The sequence below is a fragment of the Drosophila guanche genome, unplaced genomic scaffold (assembly GCF_900245975.1).
Source record: "Drosophila guanche unplaced genomic scaffold, DGUA_6, whole genome shotgun sequence".
NCBI lineage: Eukaryota > Metazoa > Arthropoda > Insecta > Diptera > Drosophilidae > Drosophila > Drosophila guanche.
In genome coordinates this window covers 3,277,262-3,300,977 of record NW_022995752.1, presented here as the reverse complement: position 1 = coordinate 3,300,977, position 23,716 = coordinate 3,277,262, and the positions used below count along the sequence as shown (strand labels likewise).

General features: G+C 39.8%; 3 protein-coding genes across 6 annotated transcripts in view; all 3 read left to right on the top strand.

Moving 5' to 3' along the window:
- LOC117588147 (cytosolic 10-formyltetrahydrofolate dehydrogenase) overlaps positions 1-771 on the top strand; it is a 3,940-nt gene extending 3,169 nt beyond the window's left edge. For both annotated transcript variants that reach the window (XM_034279244.1, XM_034279245.1), the window contains exon 3: positions 40-771. In XM_034279244.1, coding sequence (XP_034135135.1) covers positions 40-669 — 630 coding nt within the window. In that variant the 3' untranslated portion in view covers positions 670-771. The remainder of the gene's footprint in view (positions 1-39) is intronic.
- The window catches only part of LOC117588158 (CD63 antigen), a 26,090-nt gene extending 20,466 nt beyond the window's left edge, over positions 1-5,624 (top strand). The window contains exon 5 of the mRNA XM_034279266.1: positions 5,595-5,624. The gene's annotated coding sequence lies outside the window, so the exon portion shown is untranslated. The remainder of the gene's footprint in view (positions 1-5,594) is intronic.
- The window catches only part of LOC117588155 (sodium/potassium-transporting ATPase subunit beta-2), a 23,335-nt gene continuing 4,697 nt past the window's right edge, over positions 5,079-23,716 (top strand). The window contains exons 1-5 of one of the 3 annotated variants that reach the window (XM_034279254.1): positions 5,079-5,272; positions 8,180-8,694; positions 22,578-22,718; positions 23,208-23,327; positions 23,613-23,618. In XM_034279254.1, the coding sequence (XP_034135145.1) occupies positions 8,568-8,694; positions 22,578-22,718; positions 23,208-23,327; positions 23,613-23,618 (394 nt within the window). In that variant the 5' untranslated portion in view covers positions 5,079-5,272; positions 8,180-8,567. Of the gene's footprint in view, positions 5,273-7,340; positions 7,475-8,179; positions 8,695-22,577; positions 22,719-23,207; positions 23,328-23,612; positions 23,619-23,716 lie in introns of those variants that run through there. The other 2 variants (XM_034279255.1, XM_034279256.1) reach the window with 2 other exon arrangements.

The following is a 23,716-nucleotide window of genomic DNA, read 5'->3' as shown; positions in this document are numbered from 1 at the left end:
GAACCTCCCACTTAAGCTTTATTTCTTCTGTTTTTCCAGGGCATGTCTTCGGTTTTCTTCAACAAGGGCGAAAATTGCATTGCCGCTGGCCGACTCTTTGTGGAGGATCGCATTCATGATGAATTTGTGCGCCGTGTGCTCAAGGATTTGCGTACCATGACCATTGGGGATCCACTGAATCGTTCCACGGCCCATGGCCCACAGAACCACAAGGCACACTTTGAGAAGCTGCTGGAGTTCTGTGAGCGCGGTGTGCAGGATGGTGCCACACTGGTGTACGGCGGCTGTCGTGTGGCGAATCTCAAGGGCTACTTCTTTACCCCGACGGTATTCACGAATGTCGAGGATGACATGTACATAGCGCAGGAAGAGTCCTTTGGGCCCATCATGATCATCTCCAAGTTCAATGGCAGCGACATCGATTCGGTGATGCAGCGGGCAAACAACACCGAGTACGGCCTGGCCAGCGGTGTCTTCACCAAGGACATTAGTAAGGCTCTCAGCTTCGCGGACCGCATCGAGGCCGGCACTGTCTTTGTGAATGTCTACAACAAGACGGACGTGGCAGCGCCATTCGGCGGCTTCAAGCAGAGCGGCTATGGCAAGGACTTGGGTCAAGAGGCACTCAACGAGTATCTGAAGACCAAGTGTGTGACAATTGAATACTGAGTAAGAGAAGAGGGAGATGGGGAAGTGTTCTCCTGGGCCAAGCCCAAACCCAAACCCATAAGAGTCCCCCATTCAATAGTGGATTGTAGACAGAAAAGAAAAGTAAAGAAAAGACTTGCCGTTTTGCATAGCTCATAGTTATCATAGTGGTCCATCCTAGTTATAGGCATTTACCCATTTGTACTCTTATCTATCTAATAAATATACTTGAAAAATCAACCTTAAGCCAGCGTCAAGCACCCGGCTTGAAGTGGTCTCTGCAGCCAGGCATCCTTATTATTGCCCCATTGCAATCGATATTCTCACTGGCATTCAGCTGCTTGAACCCAACAACGACGACGACGACGCCGATTGGAGGGATATCTTGACTTGTGACTTGGCAAATGCACGAAAACCCATGCACCCTACACGAGCACTCATGGAGAATATTTGCTGAGAGTTTTGTTTTTCAGGCCGAAAAGCAGTTTACCAAAAATTAAGCTACTTATTGACAGTGAAGTTTAAAGTTTAATTTCCAATATCTGATTTATATTTTATTTGCCAGATTAAAGTTTACTGAATTCATATGTGGGTACCATGGAACAACAAGAACATAGATCAGATCCATTAAATTTTTTGGGTAAAAAAATTAAAGAACTTCTAAATAGGCTCGCGAATTCTCATATATATATATCCTTCCTGCAGCATAATCTCCTACGCAACCATTGTACGTAGCAAGTACCAACGACCAAGGTAATGGTTGACTTTATGGTTATATAAATAGTTAACCTCCGTTTTGTTGTAGGGCTTCAGCAGAATCCCGCTAACCTGACCATTTCTAAAACCATACTAAACTTATACTTGTCGAGCACTTAAACTTTGCCATTTGTGCGAAAATTCGCAAACAGTCGGCAGCAGGCAGGCAGGCAAAAGAGCAGCAGGCTGGCAGGCTGGCAGGCAGGCAGCAACAACGACTTAATGCGCCCCCAAACGAATTGCAGCCACCCCCAAAAAATCCCCCCTGGAAAATTATAGCGCCCACTGGCAGTACCCCGCGGAGGACACTACGAATGAGAGGCGAGGCGAGCCTCGATGTGCAAAAAGTTTTTGGCAAGCAAAGTGGGTCAACCTCTGCCTCCGCTACGCTCTCTCGCTCTGGCTCTCCCGCTCTTCTGCGGCTGATCGTCGGCCTGTGTGTGTGCGGCTCCATAATTTAAAGGTTTAAGTGTAATATGTGCCATATTTCAATTGTTTTCATTGCCGGACAACTGGTGGGCAGAGAGAGAGAGAGAGAGATGCAAGGCTATGGCATTTATATCCCTCAAAAGTTTTGCAAGCTTTTCGCATTAACGCGACATACATTTTTTTGTGTTGCGTAAACGTAATCTCTGTTTGTATGGATTAGTGGCAGGCATAGTGGAAAAATGGATGGATGCTTGGCTGGTGCGTGTCTGTGTGTGTGGCTTTTTGTTTTAGTCCAAGCAGGCCACTCTCTTTCCTCCCGTCTATCTCTGCATATCTCTTTCAGTCCGCCTCTCACTGTCTATGCTGTTTCCCTTTCTCTCTCCTTCGCTGTCTATCTGTGCATCTCGTTTGTCTCTCCCTTGCTCTTGTCTGCAGCATAAGCTTTCTACAACACTCCTCTGTAATTGAATTAGCTGTAAGGACATGTGCGTTCCTTGTTCTATTGTTGCTGTGTCGCCCAGTTGCTGCTGTTGCTGCTGCTTCCATCAATTTATGCAGCATCCTTTGCTTTGTTTCTCTATATGTACACATCCTGTTGTATGCTCCCCTCTCTCTCAGTCTCTCCCTCTCTCTGTGTGGGTATTCTGTATCCTGTGTACATTTTCTACTTGTTTCTGGTGTTAATTTTGATTGATTTATGTTGATTGGGGCGTGACAATGACAGCAGCCCCAAGATACGCAAAACTGTGGGTTATGCGTCCATGATGTGGTAATGATAATTGGGTTGCTTCTTGAAACAAGAGTGAAATGTGAAGGATACACGATGCAAAAACTGATAAAGTTAAGAGCAAAGTGGAATGAATGATAGATGCAAGAAAAGAAGCTAGAGTTATGGGATACAGGGAATAATATTTTATAAATATAAAATTGTTAAACAATATAAAATGGTCTGATATGTCTGATTGTCAGAAACGTTTCTGGATGGAAATCGGTATGGGTGAAAGAGAATTTCAAGGACATGCGGTATAAAGAACCGTAAAAACTAGATAAAAATATGATAAATATGAGAAAAACATAAGATACATATTTAACAAACTATAATGCCAAATTTTTAAATCTCTAAATTCGATTCTTTACTTTAAATGGATCTACAAAGAGTAGTTACATACTGCTACAAATTTGAATTAATACTAATTTCCCCTCGCATACTCCTCCAGCTCGAGTGCAGAACAAACTCCAAAGCTCTATCTGAAAACACTCCTAAGTAAACCTCAAACCCTTAGAGCAGGATACCTGTCTCCTACCCAGGTCCTGCACAAGTGAGGAAATGACAAATTATGTGGCATGAAGCAGCTCCTACTAATATTAAGAGGCAGTGGGGGAGAAAAGTCCAAAACAATCAACAAAACGTCCTTCAGAAAAGTTCCATCCACACCCACAAAGCCGCCAAACAAATGGAAAACTATGATACAAAAAATAGCAAAAACCACCAAGTTTTTGGCCAACTCAATTCACATTAAAGCCATTAAAAGACTATTTTTATGCCAAGGAAAATCCCATTTTTATTCTTTCTGGGCTAAGAATCCTCCTCCTCCATCCCGCCCTGGGTTGTATAACACTTTTATGGCAAACTTTCCAAAATCAGCTGAGAAATGACGTAATTGAATGAAGGGGAAATAACCAAAAGAGAAAGGTCTGCCAAAAAATCATACAACAACACATTCCCTTCCCTCTCTTTAATACAGAAAAAAACAAATCCAAGGCAAAAGCCCATCTAGCGATGGAAAAGACACATTTTTCGGGCATATTCCGGCTTTGGACTGCTCCGTCTCTGGCTTTGCTTTAGTTTTTATATAATACGGATATAATGCCCCGGCTTCAACTTCAATCTCAAACTCCATGCCACTTGCCCTCTCGCTCTCTTTTTCTCTCTCCTTCTCCATCTCTTTCTTTCTGCTCTCCAGCTTAATAATCAATAAATATTATATTACCAGAGCCGGAGATACAGAGTCTTTGTGCCTCCCTAAGTTATTCTCCCGTCTCCAACGCGCAGGACCGCATATCTGAATTCGCCGCATCGTTGGAAAATGTCGCCACTGGAATTGGTAAACTTTTGCCGCCTTTGGCTTTCTGTTGGACGTTGCCTCTGGGGCCACCGATTGATGGGCTTCTGCGCTGATTGAATTCCATCAGACAACGACGGCCGGAGAGAGCGCATGAGCCTGAGAGGCATACTGGCCGAACAGCCAGAGACATATCCGGGGGGCAAGCAGACAACTCCTGCAATATATTCAGGCAGTCGAGGACGACTGAGTAATCCGAGAGCTGTCAAATGCATGCAAAAATTACTACAGTTTAGGGCACACTGGAGGGTTAGCCTAAGGCTAACTTGACACAGACTATAGCTAGCCAGCAACAGCTTATAGAACGACTATTTTATTTGTAATTCTACCCTTCCATAGAGCTGAAAGCTCACGAACAAAATTCAATGAAAATAATAATTTCTGTTAATCTATTTTCCTATTTTTTCATATGTTTGCCAATCATTTGTGGGAGACGAGTGGATATAACAATATAAGTTTCCATATTTTTTATGGTGTTAAAATCCAAAAATATTTGCAATCATTATTGTATCGACTAATTCAAAGTTTTACATGCACACTAAACTGCTTGGCCTGCCACTAAACAAGTTCTATGTCGCTTGTTCAGTTTTGTAGCCATTTCATAAAACTGCAAAATCACAGCAGCAAAAGTAGCTAAAAGCTTCACCAAAACCAAAAGCGTTTTTTCTCGCTCTCTCTCTCTGTCACTCTCAAACGCTGCACCGATTCCCCCTGCCCTCTCGCAGCAGGAAAACAAAGAGTAGCGGAGCAAAGTGGGGCAGCGGTCCAAGATAGGCAGCAAAAATGGAATAATTTGATGTAAGCTTTGTATAAAATGAATTTTGTAGAGAATCCCAAGCAAGACTCCACTGTGCGGCGACGACACCCAGCTGAGCAAAAAAAGCTCCAACCATATCTGGCATTTTTGTTGTTTTTTTTTTGCAAAGCTGAAGCTTCCAAGCATACACCACACACCCCCATCCCGTGGCCATACATTAACGCTTTGGGTCCGTCCGCCGGAACCGAGTACCCGAAGGCCCGATTGCCCGATTGCCCGATTGCGCGATTTGCCGAATGCTCTGCCGAAGCTCTCTGGATAGCCAGCTGCAAGCTGCGGCACAATCGTCGAATGCCTGGCACTATCATTGGCGTTTTAACTGTGGACGGTTGCTACTCGCACTCGCTGGCGGATTAACGGCATAGATATACATACTTATATGTACACATGCAGCTACATATATATATCTATATATCTGAAGCTATTATGTGCAAGTCTGCGTAGAGAGAAGGGAGAGGCGTTCCAACAACCAACAACAACAGAAAGAAACACCCATTCTGTATGTGTGCCACGGCTAACCAAAAAAAATTCAAACCAAACCAACAACACAAAAAAATTTTCACATCTCTGAAAGAACGAACGAACGCTGGTTACATAAAAAAAAACAGAGAAATCCACACAAAAACCCCATCAAAGGAAAACTCTACATAAAGAAAAGTTGTACGAACTACGTGTACATACCCATAAATCCAAAATAAAAATATAATTTCCAGTGCCTGAAAAAATAATTTAAATAAATAAACAGAGAGATAAAATGGAAAAGAATAAAACAGTTTATGATTACGTCGCCGACGACGGCGACAGCGAGAACATTGTGACAGCAGCAAGCAGCCAGAAGCAGCAGCAAAGATATCCTTGTAAAACTTATGTACATACTGAAATTCGATTTTTTTGCCTGCTCTGCTGCTTGAGAACTTAATGGCAGAAGAAAAGCCCAAAGACAATACCTAAAGTGTGTGTTTGTGTGTGTGTGTGTGTATGTGCCAACAAAAATGTTATAGAAAGCAGCAAAAACATTTTTTATAAAACATTTTCATGCCTGGTGTTAGAGTTGATATTATATAAAGCTTAGGCTCTAGTTTTGGTTACTTTTACTGAACTTTGACCTGAAATATCATAGGTTACATCAAAGCAGCTAAGTTAGAGTTAAAGTATCCAAGAAAACTCCACACTTTCCAAAGAAAGTGTGACTCAAAGTGTTATTGTAGTCACAAGGGCATAAACCCTAAACTAAATTATGCATATTTTCCATAGATCTTTCACTTATCGATTGGAATATTAATGAAATTATGGTAATAGCTCTTCCCAAATACTAAGGGATTCCCCTGCCTATAGAGAACACACCTCTGCTTTTGCCACGTAAACTTTATGCACTTTATGCAAAAGGGAAAAGCGGAACGAACCGAAAAAAAAGAAGGAAACCCCCGAGAAATACTTATGTGTATCCCCCACCAAACAGTTATCTCTCTTTGTGTCTGTGTATGTTTCTCTGTGGTGAGTGTGTGTTCGGGAGGGGGAGAACATGGCGTTGCCTACATTTGTGCGCCATGCCCTTTACTAGACATTCGCTTGCCCCCAAGTCCAAACCACACACCAGTCACCCGCATACACGCCCCATGCCACACAAATACACACACACACACACACACACACACACACACTCGAGCGCCCCACTCTGCCCCAACCAGCCACAGGCACAAGCACCAAAAGCAAAGGCAAAGCCGCAGAATTCAGAGCCCGAGTCGAGTCGGACGCGTTGCGCAATGTGCGCCGCGAAAAGACACCGACAGCGACAGCGACGGCGACAGAGCAGCCACACACACACACACACACACACAGGACACACACAAAAGTAAGTCAAGCAAAGGCATACGCGCTCGTTCGAGTACGACTATAGTCGTATACGAGTACACCGAGTTTGTAGCGTGTTTGAGTGTGTTTGTGTAAGAATTTTCCTTAAAAAGAAATCTCAGGAAAACACACATAATTGATGATAAGACGCTAGGGGAAGAGGCATCCGCATCATCAGCATCAACAACAAACATCCAAAGAGAATGTCCTTGCAGTGTGAACACATTTTCTGTTGCATGCTTTTGGGCGTCAGCTGAAAAATGCATAACGAAAATCTGCAGCAAGAACTGAAAACTGAAACAGATTTTGTGGTGTAAGGTGCAGCAAAGCAGCGGTTGGACACACCATAGCACTCCCCCACTCCACCACACTTCAATGCCGCTAGCGCGGTTATTAGTTATGCTAGCACTGCTCTCAGAACTGTCAATAAGCTGGCGCCCAGCTGTCAACTTTCATGGCAACGACAACGGCATGGCATGGCATGTACAAGTATTTTTGCCTTCGATTCCAAAATCTGCTGCTGCCACTGCTGCTGCTGCAGCACTACAAAGCAGAAGAAGAAGAAGAGCCAGCTGAGAAAAAAAAGAACCTTCCAAGGCAAAAGTTCCAGTTCTACGCGTTCTCTAGCTCTCTCTTTTTCTCTCTTTTCCACACCTCCAGCCAACCTCCTCTCTTTCTTTGGCTGTCCCTCTCTGGCGCGCGCATGTCCGTCGCAACTCGTCGCTTGGTGGCTCGCTCGCTCGGCTTTAGTCGGACGATTGCTGGTCGAAGGCTTTTTCCATGCTCCACGCTCGAGATTACATAACAGTTGGCAGCAGAGTGTCTGTGTGTGGCTCAAAAATCGGCAGAGGTGACTACTGAATATACATTTTACGTAAACCAGAGACCAGGAAATAGCCATTTTCAAACTGTTAACTAATGCAAAAATCAGAAGTATTAAATTAGTAAATTAAACAAATACAAGTGAAGCATTTTTGCAGTACAAAAAGCGCAGAAGAAAGAAAACTCAAAAGCAAAAGAAAAGCCTCTTAGGGCAACGACAGATTTTCCTCAAGTGTCCTTGTGGCTGCGCCGAATCGAGGCACACAACAGGAACAACAAAAAAACATTTGCTAACAGGAGCAAATATGGAGAGAAAAAAATGAAAATGAAGCACAACTGAAGAAAAGAAAAAGTTTATATAAGCACATTATGGCTCATGCAGAAAAACTGTGACCAACAAAAGTCAGACTCTTACATAAATGTAGAGATTTGTAGGGCAATAGTTTGGTTATTTCCAAAACTAATAAAAAGACAATAAATTCAAAAAATAAGCAATTAAAACAGACTAATAACTAAACAGTGAATTAAACTACTAAAAGACACCAGGAACATTCAATGCAAACGAAAAAAAAACCAAAAGAAAACCTCAACTATTATGTGACTCAATGGTTTCACTATCCATCCTTCAGCCTCTAGCCACATCCACTAACAGGTGTCACCATCTATGGCCACAATGCCATCCCATTAATCATCGCACAAGAAACCATCTTCTGATTAACTCTCTCTTTTTCAGTAACGAAATTTAGCGCAAATCTAAACCAACATACTGCTACGAACATTCCAAACATAAAAATCAACCAACAAAAAACCGATAAAATGTTGTACCAACGCAGTTGATTAAGAAAAACTCACCCAAAAACAAAACAAAAAATAAAACCAAAAACATAAATTAACACCAATAAATAAATATATATATAAATAATTAAAATATATTCGTTATCGATAAGCGTTCAACCTTAAGCCCACAAGAAAAAATAGTTTAAACAAAGAACTAGCTTTATAGACAGGACACCCTCCTACAACAACAACCAACCAACAAATACACAAAACCAAAGTGACAAAACACCAATTAAAGCCTAATTCTCAAGTTAAAACCCGATTAAAAAAGAAAAGCAGTAAAAATGTCCGATAAGAAAATTGGTGAATATTATTCGCCGCCGGTAAAAATGGGAAAATGGGAGGGTTTCAAAAAATTCCTATGGAACAGTGAAACTAGCCAATGCCTTGGACGTACCGGTTCAAGTTGGGGTAAGTACTTCATCTGATCATAAATGATGAACTTAATCGGGATATAACTAATTGTACAATTAAATCAAACATTCATCAAATAGGGTCTTCGATGCAGGTTCTATAGATATTCCGAATTGATTTCTAGGAAGATTAAAGTATTATTTGAGCTTCTATGGAATGTCTATCCTTAGGCATGTTCTCAGACTTTTGCTATAGAGCCATACATATACAAATATTTCTCAATGTTTAAACATTTCCAATAATTTATAGGAAAATTACAAAATGTATATCTATAATAATGTTTAGAAAAAGTTAAAAAATAAAAAATTTTGAAAGACTAGTTTAAGAATCCGGTTCGTATATTTGAATGGGATTTTAACTCATCTAAATATCAGACTATCGGATTTTGAACGAAAGCAACAACTTGAAAACGCTCTTAATTCATGTATCTGGGGTATTAATGGGTGAATTTAATGTTAATAAACTGTATGTTTTTTTGTGTTAACTAATTTTTTTTAGTTCGAGCAACACAAACTTCTTAAAAACTATTTTTTTAACGATTTTTTCAATCGATTTTGCTTGATATTTGCATACGTAAATTTCTGTTGACAGGTACACAAACGAATTGAAAGTATAGTCTCCATATTCTAACGATATTTCATCGATTAGTTTTTTATATTCTCATACATTCCAATAAGAAAATCTACCCGTAATTACATGCCACTCATTTGCCACCATTACTTTGCCCTTTTCCATCCGCCGACGCAAAAGGGGCAATCATATCCGAACTCTTATTTGTATCTCCCAGGCAAAATATCGATCAAAGTAGAAGCAGCCAGCACTTACTCGCAGTAGAATGGGGCAAGAAGCGCGTGTGTGCAAGTCACGTAGTTAGTCTAAATATAGAAATCAATAATGGACGTAAGGCCCTGCCCAGGCCCAGCCATCGCTAATGCGTGCACACCTCATGGAAGAACACAAAAATCGCACTCTGAACTGAAGCTCGCTAAACCATCATTTAGTCCTTTCCACGATTGCATAATGTGAGTCCTTGCAACCATTTTGGGTGACTTCCAAGCGGAAGGAAGGAAGCATAATTTCACAGCGAAAAATAAATATGACTAATCGCTGGATATCGTGTGTAAGCGTCATGACAACGGCCCCTCTAAAAAAATTGTCATAAATTTTTTATGGCCCCAGCAATCGGAAGCTTAACAACAAAAACAAAAACCTTTTTTTCTGTTGGATGTTTAGATATCGAAATAGATAATATTGTTTATTGTCTTTTCGTTGCCCCCGAAAGCGCTGTGTGGCAGCCATGAAAGTTGAGTAATTTGATAAATGAATTAGATAATGTTTAAGGTCTATACATCAGACGTTTTACAATCTATTTAGATTGCAACTGGGCTGTTAGGTCAGTTATGGATGGAAACTGGTTTTTAAATGCTACAAAGAGAGTTTTAATTGTGGTGCATGTGATAGAGCAGTATTAGGGCCTGGCACCATAAAAGTCTTTAAAAAAGATTGTCATCAATTTATTTTGTGTGTGTTATTTGAGTCTCCATTGGATATTGCATTTTTAGCTGCACAGAGTGTCTTTTAGAATGTCACTCTCCAGGCTCCACACCTGCTACCCCTTGCCCCCATAACCACTTACTCACGCACAGAGCTCTGCTTCCCCTAGAGACTCTGCTTAGCCCCGCCCGTTTTTCCCATTTTCCGAATTGTGTCTTTGGCACGTGCACGCCTGATGGGTTTATATTTAGAAACTCTTCTTTACTTTCTGGGTACATTTTTAATGAAATTGAATTTTAGTCGAATGTCGCATCGTATGACAGCAAAATGTGCCATTGATCGTTGTGTGTGGTAGGTGTGAAGTGTGGGGTGGTGTATCGGTATCAACATGGTATTAAGTTAGTGACGTTAGGGATTGAAAGTGTCACTTTCAGAGCTTTAGGTATACGCTTTTGTCTTGTAGTTCGATAGGAGGAACTTAAAATTGATAGTTGATGGCGGAGAAATAAAAGATATAGCGATATATGATACCTTCGGAAGAAGTTTAGATACGAATATGTACAAATAAAATATTCGAATCAAAACAATTATGAAATTAATAGCAGTGAGTAGAAACTGTCATTCTCTTAAACATAAACATTTATATATTTTGTATTTATTAGTAGACTAGATAGAGCACAAGAAACTCTTCCAATACCATCTCGATTAATTACCGAAGTCTTAGCTAACTCAGCGAAAAACACTTAAGAGCCCATCAACCCCACATATTTTATGAGCTATTCCTTTTACCACTATTATTATATTCCATATTCCATTTTTTCCTCGAGACCATTCACATCACTGGCCTGCTCTATGCGCGAACGTGTCTACATTGTATTACCTGTATCTGTCTCTATATCCACGAGTTAACTGAATGCTCAATTGCCTATAACCCAGTTTTTAGCCTTTTACTCGACGAATAGGGGTGGGTAAGGGGAGAATCCATTCAAGCGAAAGGTAGAGTCACTGGCAGAGGGCAGACATGCGATCTCCTGTTTTATCGAAAAAATCAATTCTAACCTCATTCCATATACTGCACAGAAAATACAAAAAAGCTTAGCTTTACAGAGGGGTGTGTTGCCTGTGGGGTGGGGGTGGGGGATGTCAACAAATAGGTGGGCGTGTCATGTTGCAAGCAACTGCCGCTGGCTTTGCCGTTGCTTGCTGCTGCTGCTGTCTTTGTGTGTAACCTACTTAGGGGGCAAACTGTTGTGCTGCTTCTTTGGTTAAACACTTTGGACAAGTCAACAAATGCAAGTGCACCCCAGAGAAACCCCGCCCTAACTACCCACTGCAGTCCCCGCTAGACTACTTTCTACACCCATGTCCTCTCAAGCTTAAGCCCCTACAGCCATCTACAGCCATCTACAGCCATGTTCTCCCATGCGTGTTGTTGGGTAAGCAGAGCCCCCGGGTTGACCTACAGCAAAAGCAGTTTCGCACACCTCACCAACAGTTCTAACAGCTCCAGCTGCTGCCTTCAAGCCTGGTGTTTTCCTCTATTTTCCCTCCAGAATTCTGAGCTCAGCTTTTTTCTTCAGCTCTTATTTCTGTTTTTGTTTGCAGTGGAAATTCGATAAGTTTTTTAATAATTTTTGTCCACTTGTTTGCCTGGCAGTTGGAAGATATGTGCCTGGAAAACTTTTTTGCTGCCTCTCTGACTGCCGATTTCTTTAGCTTGTCTCTGGATTTTATGGCTTTTGACCCACAAGACAGATTTATGTTCCCCTCTATGAAAGTCACTCGCTCATCCCCGCCCAATGACTAATTCATATAATTAGTGAATGAATAAGGTGAATAATGAGTGGGACATTAAAGTGAATAATTGGCGCTCTACAATATGTTCATTGAAAGACGGAGGAAACACTGCATCGGAAATCTGTGGCAAATTTGAACTGAAATCTCGGCATCAGGCATACATTTCTCAATTGTGGAGCTCCAAGGCATACAAGCAATTAATAGATCAACAATTTATAAAATTTATAAACATCTGGCATACAATTATTGACATCAATTTGCCCATCAACCAGCAGAAGGCCTGGCTGGCAGGCAGGCGGGCAGTAGTCCAAGGCAGCGAGAGAGAAAAATGATTAGAAAAAATATACAAAACAAAAGAGATATACAAAAAGTACAACAGGGAATGTAAATGCGAAGAGTGAAGTGTTTGATACTCTATAAGGTCGGGTTTAAAATGTTTTTCTTTTATTTTTGGCTGCTTTTTTACTGCTTTTTCTAAAGGTGAAAATTTTAAACATTTTCTGATGCAAATGCAATCTGATTTCGTCCAACAAAAGATCATAATTGAGATGATCTAAATATCTACTTAAATATATAACAATCTTGGCTTCAAAACAAAACCAAAACACTTCACACTCACCCACGAAAGTTGGCCCAGACCTCATGCTAAATATTTTAACGTACTAAACAATTTTCTCTTTCTGCTAAAAATGTTGCACTGGAAAAACTCATACACTTTTTCAGCGTTGCAATTAACAAGAGCGTCATAAGAAGTACGAGTATTGCATAATTTTTGCCATGCTTCTCTTTGCACACATTATTCATAAGAAAATGTAATTTATGTGTAGTTAAGAAAAAGTTTCTAAATTACAAAACTTTCAAATGCTCTTAATTGAGAGGCAATTAACGAGAGCCAAAACGGAAAGAACAAAAGCATGGAAAACAGATAACTGAAGAGAATAGAGAAATCAGCACAAAAAAGATGAAGTGAGGTGGTGGGGTGGGGTTTTTGAATAAATACAATGAAAACGGAAATTCATTGAGCAGCGAAGCAGGGAACTCAAATCAAGACGACAACTGAATGCCAATTGAGGCATCAGCGTCACAAAAATCTACAGAATTTTCATAGTATATCTCTGCGTACTGAAGAAGAGTGTACGTAGCCTGAGGTTTGCGTCTTACAAAACTGGAGGATGGTTTTCGTCATAGAGATATTAGAAGATGAGATGAGTGTTACCCTAGGGCACACAGAATATGCTATGTTGATAACTGAGGATATAACTAAAGTCTGACAAAAGAAAACTTGTAGAAAGAAATTTAGTAAACACATTTTTATGGCATTACTATATTCTTTCCCTTCCATTCCTTAAATTTTCTCCCATATATATTGATTTTTTAGTGGTAAAAAATTTATTTCTTTATTATATTAAAATTAAAATAGAAAGAGCATTCTATAATTTGCCCAAGATCTCTTTCTCTGCCTTTATCTCTTCTTTTCCATTGTTATATTTTTTCTATGCAGCGTGTGCATTGAGCTTGCAACATTTCAATTGGAAAAAAATGCACAGAAACGGAATAAAATTGAAATGTTGACAGTTGGTTATATAAGACAGATAGATAGACAGCGTTTAAGGGGCGGGCTGCAGTGGGGTGTGAGGTTGGAGTATCATCCATGACTCTAGATGGATTTCATATTATTTTCCATCTGCCTTTTTTTTTCTTTTTTTGCGGTACGCTTGAATCCGCAAGGCTCTTTCTCCACTGACATTCGAGAGAGCGAGAAAGTCCTGGTTCTGGTGCTCGAGTTGTGGTTGACATTTGATTAAAAATATTTCCTGCATTGCAATGCTGCAATCTGGATTTGGGTTTTGGCTAAATGGTTTTTCGGTTAGCTGACAGACATTTGGGATTACTAATTGATTTTGGGATGACATTTATTTGTCGGCTTTTTAATGCTGTTTGCGGTTGCTCTGCTCTTGGCCTGATTATACGGAATTGGGATACTGAAATTGATTGGTGGATATTTGTCTGCAGGTTTTGGTTAGTGCTGTAATTAGTGGGAGAGCTGGGAAAGGGATTTGCAAATTGGAATGTGCGTAAAAAAATGTGATGCAGAAGCAGTATTTACCCATAATTAGACATTAAAATAATCACTGAAATGTTGGCAGCAAACGTTTAAAACCTGAAAAAGCAAGAGTGTAATAAATAATAAATAAATTAGAAAATTAATTTACATCCTTGATTTCATGGATTCGATTTTGTTTAATTTATTTTGTTAAAAAAGTTGTATCTTTAATTTTAGAAGCTGCATGTTTTTTATATTATATTATTTTTATTATGTACACATAAAATGTGTTCAAATATTCATTTAATCATCTTTCAAACCTTTCAGCATTCATAGCGTAATTCTTTATTCATAAATATACTTTGCACTCATTCATATCGTTTAAAAGTTAAGCTGATGATATTTGCATCTTCAATCATCCGCTAGACAATCACATCTGTCTCCCACTTCTTACCACAAATCTCTTTCCACATAATCACTTTCCACAAATGCTGTCTTACATCTCTTCAGTCTCATATTTCACCCACATAAAATTATATTCTTTAGTTTTAAAATAAACCCAAAAAAAACGAAAGAAAGAAAAAAGCAAAAATGTTTATCACAATGCCTTAGTCTTAAATCAACGTAAAACCTGAAACGCTGTCAGCATTTATCTGGGTGTGGTGGACTCGACTGTTAGTTCTGTGGTATTTTTCTGTGCTGCATGTAACCTGCGGCGCTGCACGGAGTCGTCCTCCCTGCTGTTGACAGTTGAATATAAGTATTTTTTATCCTACGCCGTTTTTTTTTTCGCTTGGATTTTTCCATTTTATTTTTCACTCATTTCCTTTGGTAATTTTTCGGTTCGTTTGTGTGCCAGTTTTCAATGGGGTTTATGGGTGTCCGTGTGTAACTGAGTGTGTGTTTCTATGTGTGTGTGGGTATGTACATGTGTTATTTTTTTGCAACTGTCAAAATGTACATTAAGCGGGGTAGGGGCCCCTCCACTGCCACCACCCCCTTGCAACCATGAGGCAAGCGAAATTGTAGCTGAAATTAAAAGAAAAAAAAACGGAACGAAATATGTGGCACAGAGCGAAAAATAAAGAGATGTCCTGTGTGCTAGAGGGAATGAAAGAGAGGGAGAGAGTGAGAGCGCTAACACTATGCAGGTGCCACACACACACACACACAGCCATATGGACACACAGAAAGGACTCTTCTCCTGTAACATTATTTGCAGCAAAGAAGACAAAAAAAAGTGCAGCTCTGACGCTCAGCCAAATGTCAAAGTTCAAAGAGAGAGCCCAGAGCCATACAAGAGCTCCCAAAGAGCGAGAGCAAGAGCTAGAGAGACAGAGAGAGCTGTATAGAGAGAGAGAAAGAGGCAGAGTGAAAGCTAAGCTGGAAGGAGAGAGAGACATCTCCAAGGAGAGCGCTCTCGCCTGAGAGCGAGTAACCGCCAGAGAGCACCTGGCGTATACGTAACATTCCCAATTTGCTTTCCGTTGTCGTGCCAGGCCGCCAGGTGCTCGAAAACTTACACACACACTTACAAAAGTCCTCTATATACGTGTAGGGTCCTTCTGCCACTTAATCGTTAAGCCCTGCGACATAAGCGTAAATCAATTGGAGGAAGCAGAACTGTCAGGGGTCTCGTCCCCCCTTCGCTTGGCAACAACCCAAATGAAAACTTAATTAAGCTGATTTCCTCCAACTTTTTTGCCACTAGCAGAAGCAGAGGCAGCGGTAGTAGCAGAGGCAGGAGCAGTAGAAGGAGCAGAGACAGAAGCTGAGTCAGGAGCAGATGCAGGAGCTGGAGCAGCATCAACGGCAAGCGTATATATTGATGAAAGCGGCCTTGGGAATATGCGGATTTCAGTACCGAAAACGAAGATGAAGCTAGAGGGGGACAAGGTAAACAGATTTTAGTTTGAAGTGGAGTAAGAAGTAAAATTTGGAGAGTATCTTTTGGAGTAGGGAATGGGAACAAAGAACGGAATTAAAGATGGAAAGAGAGGTAAATGATTAATGATTAATGGTAATATTGGAGGAAATGGGACTAGCAAAACAGTGACTAGAAATGGCACATAAAGGCTACCGAAACGTTTTTTATAAAAGTGGAAGTACATATGCAAAGTGCAAATGAAGTTGAAGTGGATTTAAATTGGATAAGACTGGAGTTGAGGCCATACATCAATTAGTGGCGTTAAACACTTTACCAGCAACGAAACTCAAGATATACAATTTACGTAAATATCAAACGAAGATACCGATAAATAGAGTAGAAAAGTAATGGAATGTTCTAAGTAGGAGAGATATATCCCATTGAAATACCTTACTACACATTATACACTTCAGAAGACTAGATAAAATTAATGATTTTCAGTTCTAAATATTTTATTGACGAAAATTAGTGGTTTACAGTTTCATTCTGACCTGCCTTCCTTCTTCCAAAAGTTGTGCACTGTTTTGGTCTTTAGCTTTAGAAATCTTTCAGAATATTTCAATTTTTCAGAATATGTACCCATATTTCTAATGTTTGCCACCCATTAGTTAAGCACTCATTCTTGCTCGTTGTTGCTCCTCTTTCATATAATAAATCCTTGTAGATGTATTTCCCAACCCTAGCCATAAAAATCAATCAATCAAACATGAAAATGGAAAATGATTCCTCCATAATTGAATAAGCATACGGATAGAGTCGCACCCATACTATGCCCCACCATCAGAACCCAACTCAAAAATGCAAATAGCGTCGCTATAGAACGGGGCGTATACGTAATGCGACGACATCGTAGCGTAGTGTAGCGCGTGTCGCCGAAAAGACGCCATGGAAAAGCATAAAATGAGTTATGCACACATACACAGATACAAATAGGCAAACAAACAGACACCCACACACACAGAGAGCGAGCGAGAGATAGATAGATAGAGAAGAAGGCGAGGCATTGGAAAAGCTTGCATATTATGTATTCATGGCCAAACTACACCAACAATCATCATCATCATCACTCATCATCATTATCATCAGCATTTGCATTAGCATTCGCGTGGCCCGTAAATTGAATTTTAGCGCACAGCCATCCAATTAGAGGGTAGAAGCGTGTTCCTAACGCCTTTCCGACTCAACAAAAAAACAACAATACGAAAACTATGTAAAAACATTTATTACCATCTTGTGGTTATTGATTTTTACATTTGAGTGCGAACATTTCTGAAGTGTGCTCCAGTTTAATATTTTTCAAAGGTAAAAGATGCAAAAATATAGCTGCAGAATTAATGGACAGAAAGTCATGTTAGTACAGAGGGAAAAGATATCTTCTGTTGGCAGTTAATAGTTTGGTGATGTCTGGTCTGAAGATATCTTCAAAATTAAAAGCTAGAATGCTATAAGCTCTTAAGTGATGTTTACAGATATCTACTATAGATATGTAATATAAATGTAGTATAAAATGGCATGCGCTTAAAATGCGATAAAAAATAACTTCAAAGAGCACTTCTTTTCTATCTATAATTAAGTCATCATTCAGCTGGACTGAAAGTCACATTCTGCCAGTAGTAAAATATGGTATTTATTGTATAAAAGTTTGGTATCCCCTATTTAACTTCACAAAGGCTGGAAATATCTTAAAATAAAGAACAATTTAACAGAAAATTCATCCTCAAAATCTGCTTAATTTTGTATCATTCTACTTATACATTTAGACTGCCAAGCTTAAGAATTTTTACAACCGTTATATATTCAGATCCATAGATGATGAACACATACTCCCTTTAGCCAAATTGATGTGGTTTTCTAAAAGTTCTTTAATTCCAATAAATACTTTTATGGAATATTGAACCATTTCTTATGACACTAGTGAAAATAATGGACTTTTCTTGTAGATATAAGTAAAGCTTTTTAGCTGAGCCATAATTCCATAAATTTCTCAAAGAAGAAGGATATTTAAGATGTCTCTTGTGGCACACAGAATATGTTGGTGTACTTAACAGGAAAGTTTCACAAAAAAACCCCAAACAGCTGAGTCACTGAACCACCAACAACTACAGCAATAAAAACAGCAAAGAAAAAACTAAACCAAGAACCAAAGAACCACAACTTAACATGCAAACACCGCACCATCATGCCATCCAAGAGAAAGAATCCCATGAGGCCATTGCGACCACTAAAACCAGGGAAAACTAGCTCGTTAAGTGCAGAAGGAGACACTCGCTCACTCACACATTCAGTCACACAACAATGGGAAAAGTTCGAAGCAAAGAAGCAGAGAGAGACACACACACGGAAAACCACTTGTCTCTCGCCCCGGAAAACCTCACCCCAAAATCAAGTTTTGGTTCCTTTCCCGTGTGTGTGTGTTGCCATGCGAACGTGAATTTTATACAATAAATTATGTAAGGCACACAAAAGTGCGAGTGAAAAGTAATTTAAGCTAAAGGAAAAGTAAGAAAAATTCCCACTTGCTAATGTCCACACTTAATTACAGGGAGAGCAAGACAGAGAGAAAGATTATATTTTCCCAAATTAGATTTCTAATTGAACAGACCACACAAAAGCGCCACAAAGCCAAAGGCTTAGCTCCCTCCCTCTCTCTCTCTCTGGGCGGATTAACACAGAAATAGAAACTGCACACAAAAAAAATGCTAAATTAGCATAAATATTATAGAGAAATGTCAGGCTAAAAATAAAAACATAAATTAAAATAGCACACACACAAAAGAGTTCTCAGGGCATCTGCAAAGCCAAAGCCATTTCATTCTCCTCCTTCCTGCCTGCTTTTTTTGCCCTCCTCTGTGACGTAAGTAAAGAAGAAAATCTGATTTCTGAAGATTTTTCTTTTGGCGCACTTATAGTGGCTCTCAAACTGTGAGTGCCAGCAGCAGCAGTACTACATAACAGCAAGCTTTTGAAAGGCAGTGAGACGCAGGGCGCAGACGCAGAGAAAGCAAACAAGATAAAGGAAGGTTTTTGGTTAGCTTTTAGGGAGAATTTCGGGGGGTTTCAAGAGGCAAGTTGAAGGAATATATTTACCCGTAAATTGACTGCACCAATCCATTGGAACATTTTAAAGGAATATTCCGTGAAGTTTATGACATGAAAAGGAAAGTAAATCAGTGGAAAAAGAATCAAGCAATAAATCTACTGTTTAAAAATACTGCACATGCCTTTTCCTTACAATAAAGTTCTAGCTTAATTTAGTTTAACGCATTTTCCAGTTAGCTCTCTCCCTCTCGTGCCCTACTATACTTACTTCCCAGTTCATTTCTCCATTCATGTAATTAGAAATAAATTCACATGTGTGCCGGCAAGCAAGGAATTATTTAAAAACCATTATTCAAACAGTTTTTCTCACGCCTTGCAATCTATGTAGAAAACGGTGCGAACATTTCCTCTACGATATTTTCCCACGTCTCGGAATCCAAGCGACACTCTACGGTCTTCGGAGCAATCCGCATGATTAATGGCCTGATAAATTATCGCGATGCCAATGTCAGATATATTTGCGCCTTAGCACTGCGCTGCGCTGCTCTGTTCTGTTCTGCTCTGCTCTGCTCACACCATAATTTATTTTGTGTGGATAACAATTTTACCAGTGTCACACATGGCGTATGAGCAACGAATATCTAACAAACGGCTGGCAGTATGTACAAATGTCAAGGGTCAAACGAAACAGAGGCCTAAAAATATGCAAAAAAGGAAAGACAGAGAGAGAGAGAGACACAGAGAGAAAAGCCGCACAAAGAGAGAGGTAGAGAGCGAGCAAAATATACAATTGGGAAATGGGAAAATGGTAGGGAGTGGGGCAATAAGTAACCTATGCTTCGAAAGTGACCTTTCAATCACTCTTAATTACAAAAAAACTCGGGGAAAATGGCAAAATGACAGGCCAACAAACGGACAAAGGCGAAGAAGAATAAAAATAGAGTGGAGGATAAATGGAAATTACTATGGTGGAGGAGGCACAAGAAAATGTCAAGAGTCGTGCGTGTTGGTAGCAACAACAACAACAAGAAAATTGAACTTTGGAATTGGAATTAGAGGCAGGTAATGGCAGCGGGCAAGGACAGGCAAAGTGCCTTTCTGCAGCTGTCTTTTATCATGGCCCATATAGTACACTAAGTCCATCCCATCCATCGTCTTGCCAATTAGCCAAGAACTTTGGAGATGCCCTTTACGAATACCTTTCTAACCGTATAGCCAGGATTCTCACTTATTTCTCTTAAAGGTTTGGAGACAAGTTGCAAAGCCAAAGGTTAATGCAAGCCCAAATGGGATATAGGTTTGTCTCTTAATTAAAGTTTCAGAGAATATTAGACTACGTTTAAGCTTTTGACACTCTTTAGTTTTTATATAACTATAAGCTCGAGAGATAATTGGACTCAGAATCTCTCTCTCTCTCTCTTCTACAAAATGAGTAAAATTTTGGAATAAAAACTTTGCCCACAAAACATTTGACCTGGTGCTTTTCCCCTTTCCTCTTACCACTCGTCAGGACACTCGAACTTTTCTCATTATCTGCCGGTTTTGGGTGTTAGGTGCACACGAACAAATCCGCTCTCTGACGCTCTCTGACTCTTGCATCTGCCATTTTGGTGCAAAAGTTTATAATTGAACATTAATGAAATAAAGCTCGATTAAATTTTGCACCCAAGGAATGGAACAAAGGGTACGTCGAAACTGTCATAAAATGTGACAGAAGGTGGGCTGGAAACGCTGCGGCTTTTGGCTGAATGTTGGACAGGGTGTGGGCGTGGGCGTGCAGTGGCGTAAAGTTTTGACATTCCAAAGTCTGACCAGCAAGCTCGTGGCAGCCAAAAGTCCATTAACAGCCACAAGGACCTCGTAAGAGCAGAAAAGGAAAGGGCTACATGCATAGAATGTACTGGAAAAAAAGAGATTAAGGAAGAAGAAGGAAGATTTCAAGAAGAAATATATTCTGGAAAGGAAAACAGTTTTTGAAATTTTTGTTGCCATTTTTCTAACACAAATGATATCTCTGCCACTCACACACATTAAATTGCTACCAATCCCACCCATTACAAGGAAAGGCGTGGCAAGGACAATAATCATTTTCAGCAGCAAACGTGCAAACAGAGAGGGAAAGAGAGCGCCAGCGAGAGTGAAGCAAACGAGAAGGAAATTGTAATCAAAAGTCCTCCATTTGATACAGAATACCCGCACATATAACTAAGTGTAACCATTAGAAAAGCTGTTAGCCATTTCCCCACATCCGATCTACTGTCTCCTGGTGCTTCTTCAGTTTCTGTGTGCATGTGTGTGGTGAGTGTATGTGTTTTTAGTTGCCATTTTGGTAGGCAAAAAGAGAAGCATTCAAGGCATTGACAAAAATAGTCATAAAAGCACTAAGCAAACAAAAAAACTTTCACCACAGAATCGCAGAAGCAAACAATTTTCCTTTTATGCACAGGCATAAATGTATTTGTGGTGGGTATATACACAAACACATATACTCGTATGTACTCGAACCTGTGGAAGTGTGTGTGTTTATGTACTTCTGTTTGGCTTGGTTGGATACACAATCCCCAGACATGGCATTATATTATGTACTTCAAATACAGAGCAAAGCCAAGTGGCTTTTCCTCTGCTGATTTCTTGCCTATTAAGAGCTGCAGGCGCAATTCTGTGTGCCATCTTTTTAGGCGCTTTGATAGTGACTGTGACTGTGGCTGTGGCTTAGGAACTTAGTTGTTGTTAAGCTTAAGATCTGTCTAAGCTGGTTTAGCGTGCAACTAACTTTCAGGCGGAGTAGCACAAGCTTGATTATGCTACATGGCGGATATTTAAGAGTTTTCGTGTGATAAAATATTCTAGGAATATATTTATTGTACTTTTATCTAATATAAAGTGTTAAAGTATGCAATTATTGATTCAAATCAATAGCTGTTAATAATGTGTTGGAGAAATTTGTACAATTTGCTACGGAAATTAAGGGATCTCCTGAAATGTCGGTGTATATTTCCACCATTTTGTAGCACAATTTCCAACTGCCTTCTGCAATACATTTTAGCTGCAACAGTGGCCCTAATTGCAAAAGACATTTTGTGGGCAATTAAAGCTCATCAAGAATGCAAAGCTTAATGCACAGACAGACACACAGATATAACCCACACATCTGTAAACATATCACTGTCCCACACACACGCATTACATTTTTAAAGAAACATCCCGTCTGGTGGGGCTCTTCTGCTACGCGGAGGCTGTCATTAAATTTTAATTAGAAGGAAAAGAACGTTTGCTCGCCTCGCCTCGCATCGCTTTGCGTCTCCTCGAATTTCCATTTGTGTTGTGTTTAGCATATAAATTACTTGGGGCACATGCACAGGCGGCATGGCGCCTCCAAAGTGTGCCAACATTTTGTGAACATAAAAACAACTTAATTACTTTTTTCTTTTGGAGCGCCGTCATAATGATTTATTCCATAGTCGTAGGAAATTTTTGGGTGGGTCAAAACCCTAGCCTAACATTTTGATTGATGTTCCCAACAGATGATGTTCATGGACTAATTTTGGCGTTCGCTTTTCTCTCTGATTTTCTTTATAGCAAAAATTCTACTATTCTATATAATATTTTATGCGGCGTTAACTGGATTCTTTGCTGCCATATTTACGGTGTTCTATCAAACATTGGACAACGAGAAGCCCAAATGGATGCTTGACAATGGTTTGATTGGATCCAATCCAGGTTAGTTCAACCCACTAAGCCATAACTTCTACACGATAAAGCTTTGCCAAACAAGGGCTGTAAACTCATTGAAATTCCAGGGCGTGAAAACAAACAAAATTTCGTTTAAATTAATCAAACATACGCGCTGGTATCCTTACTTATAAATTGGCCTACCACATGAATTATAATCGAAGCAGACACGTTCCAGCACAGATGGATGGATGGGCCGCGCCCCAAGGGCACACCCATATATAATATATTAAATACATATAGCCAATAATATACATGTACATATGTATGTATTTCCGACCACACATGTGTGCGGTTACACACGCATCTGGAATGACAATGAGCCTTCGACCAAAGCCGTAGTTAAGAACTAAATAAAATACCAAAATTTAATTAACTAATTGGATGTGAAGCGAATAAAAGACGTTGTTGATGGGGTGGACAGCAAATCAATTGGATTTTCATTTAATCACGAACAACTCTTTATTTCTTCCTTAGGTCTTGGCTTCCGACCAATGCCACCAGAGGCGAATGTTGAGAGCACTTTAGTTTGGTACGAATCATCGAAGAAAGATAACTACCAGTACTGGGTCGATGAAACTGCACGATTTCTGAAATGTAAGTAGGAAGACCCTCCGGAGCTGAGTGAAAACTTTTAGCCAGAAAACTTTTTAATTGTACCGATGGACAAACAAGAACGATGGATGGTCTTTTTCATCCAAAAGAAGTACACAGAAACCGAAAGAAAACTGAAAGCTGAAACCTCAAGTTTTTGTTAGCACAGGCAGAAAGTTTTCCACTGAAAATCCAATTTCCCATTTTAATATACCGCATGTTAAGTTTTTGTTGATGTTTAACTGAAATATTTTCAATGTTTTGATTTTTGGGTAACCGATTAAAAAGATCACAGTAAGTGAAATTATATTTTGTTACCCGTAAAATATTTTGCTACATATGCTCAAAAGTATGCCAGGACCCCTGAAATTATAGATAATGCACATGACTAT